The sequence below is a fragment of the Vavraia culicis genome (assembly GCF_000192795.1).
Source record: "Vavraia culicis subsp. floridensis unplaced genomic scaffold supercont1.90, whole genome shotgun sequence".
Classification (NCBI taxonomy): domain Eukaryota; kingdom Fungi; phylum Microsporidia; family Pleistophoridae; genus Vavraia; species Vavraia culicis.
This window is the reverse complement of record NW_007360693.1, coordinates 5,061-7,011: the sequence shown is the minus strand read 5'-3', so window position 1 is coordinate 7,011 and position 1,951 is coordinate 5,061. Positions and strand designations below refer to the sequence as shown.

The following is a 1,951-nucleotide window of genomic DNA, read 5'->3' as shown; positions in this document are numbered from 1 at the left end:
GTGCTGCTGGTGCTTAAGCTGCACCAGCACCATCCATTCGGTCTGCAACATCTCCACTTATCACCATTTTACGTGAGCAGATGTCACCAATTTCTTCGTCAAAAATACCCGGTGTAAACACCAAATACACCAGCCCTCCACATTTCGGTGAACAAAAGCTCGCATTTTGAGCAACAGCACCATAAAATTATTTTAAAAGGCTTGCAATGCAGGGCACACCAAACACTGCCATAAAATAATACCGGAACAAACGCAGTGATACGCTGCAAAGGTTCATACTATCTGTAACAAAGGACCAGAACAAATCCAGTGTTTAGCCTGTGCACCAACATTAAAGCTCATTATTTTTTGTTTTCTCCGCTGCAAGGTCACAGGACACAAGGCATTGCAGGATCATCCGTTCCCACCAATCATTTTAACTCAGAACGTACGATTCGTCCCAATTGTGCAGATTAGCACGGCAGGTTGTCTCAAAAAATTGGCACTGGCACACAGAAATGCAATGCGTGGTGTAACGGAGTGTCTTGATGTGTAAATGTTAGCTATGCCGTATGTTGGCAGTTCAGCATGTTCTTGCCCTTGAGTGTGGGCTTAGCACGGTGGTAATTCGTTGTAGTGTTATTTACGATACGGTCTGATGGACCGCTTGAGCACGGTGGTAATTCGTTGTAGTGTTATTTACGATATGGTCTGATGGACCGCTTGAGCACACGTGCCAAAATTACCGCGCTGCATTGCTGTACGATGTATCCGCAACAAACTGCCGCTTCCCGTGCCAATACCGAATAAAACACCTTTTTTAAGCCCAGCAAGAGAATAGACAGGGTGTTACTGGTGATGTACCGTAGAACAAAGCTTGTCTGCTGTGTTGACCTAAAAAGATGTTTAACTACTCACTCCTGCGATTTTTTAATGCTTCGGCGGCACATTTCCAAGGCACTTTTCAGGTCCTTAGCACCACCTGTAAACCCGCTAGAATGCACAAATGTTGACCCCTCGATGCCACTCCTCGCCCTCAGCTCTTCCTCTCTTAGACCGCCCCACTCCAAGCACAACGGCACCTTGATGGCATAGCTGTTTCTCTCCTTGATAGTCCCGTACATGCGCACATGCTCGCTGCTATCATATACGATGAACAGGAAATCTTTTTTCCATATTTTTTCCAAAATAAAAAGGGCCTCTCTGCTAAGATCCCTGTCTGGACCGATGACCAGGATATCGCCTGTAGCACTTCGTATTAAATCATGGTTTGCCGATACCATCTCAACTAACTGCTTTTTCTGTCTGAAATAATTGTCCATGTCGATGGATATCAGATTGAGCGCGCACAGAAAGTTGTAATCGTTGTAATTGTCGCTTAGAACGAAATCTTTTAGCGTGTCGCTAAGTGGTACCGTACAAGAACTGTGCACACGTGCACTGCTGCCAGCCGTGGTCGCACCCCCCACCTCATTCTTCATTTGCCCGTTTTTTGTGTCTTCCTTCACGCCCGTCTCCTGGACATTAAAGCAGCTCACCAGATCAACCATCGTTCGTGGCACAATCGTGCACTGCAGATCAACGCCGTTGTCACATGCATCAACGTATTTGAAGTACTCCTCGTACACCTCATCAACTATCCAATCCTCAGCTACGAGCCCGTAGTACTTAAACAACTGTTTGTGGTAGTGCTTGTATATCAGACCGGCACTGCTCAGTTTTATGGGAAAAGCCTCTGAAAAAGTGTGTGTAAAACCGCGTTGGTGGTGGTCGTATCGCCCCCTCGTTGGATCATAGACACCTGAGACATCGTACACTATGTCTGCCTCTTCAAAGTCCTTTGGGTCACGTGTACGCTTCAACGTGGCATCCGGAAATATTTTTTTGAGGATTGCTGTTGATGTCACCTCATCCAAGTGGAACCGCTGATTGTGAGTCGCTAATTTCATGCAAGGGTAATTCTGCGAATTTT

General features: G+C 46.1%; 1 protein-coding gene across 1 annotated transcript; it reads right to left on the bottom strand.

Moving 5' to 3' along the window:
- Nucleotides 1–893: 893 nt before the first annotated feature.
- Nucleotides 894–1,928, bottom strand: VCUG_02630 (uncharacterized protein; the record flags this gene model as incomplete). The annotated part of the gene is made up of 1 exon (XM_008077447.1): nt 894–1,928. The coding sequence occupies one exon, from the start codon at nt 1,926–1,928 to the stop codon at nt 894–896; it is 1,035 nt and encodes a 344-aa protein (XP_008075638.1).
- Between the last annotated feature and the right edge of the window lie 23 nt (nt 1,929–1,951).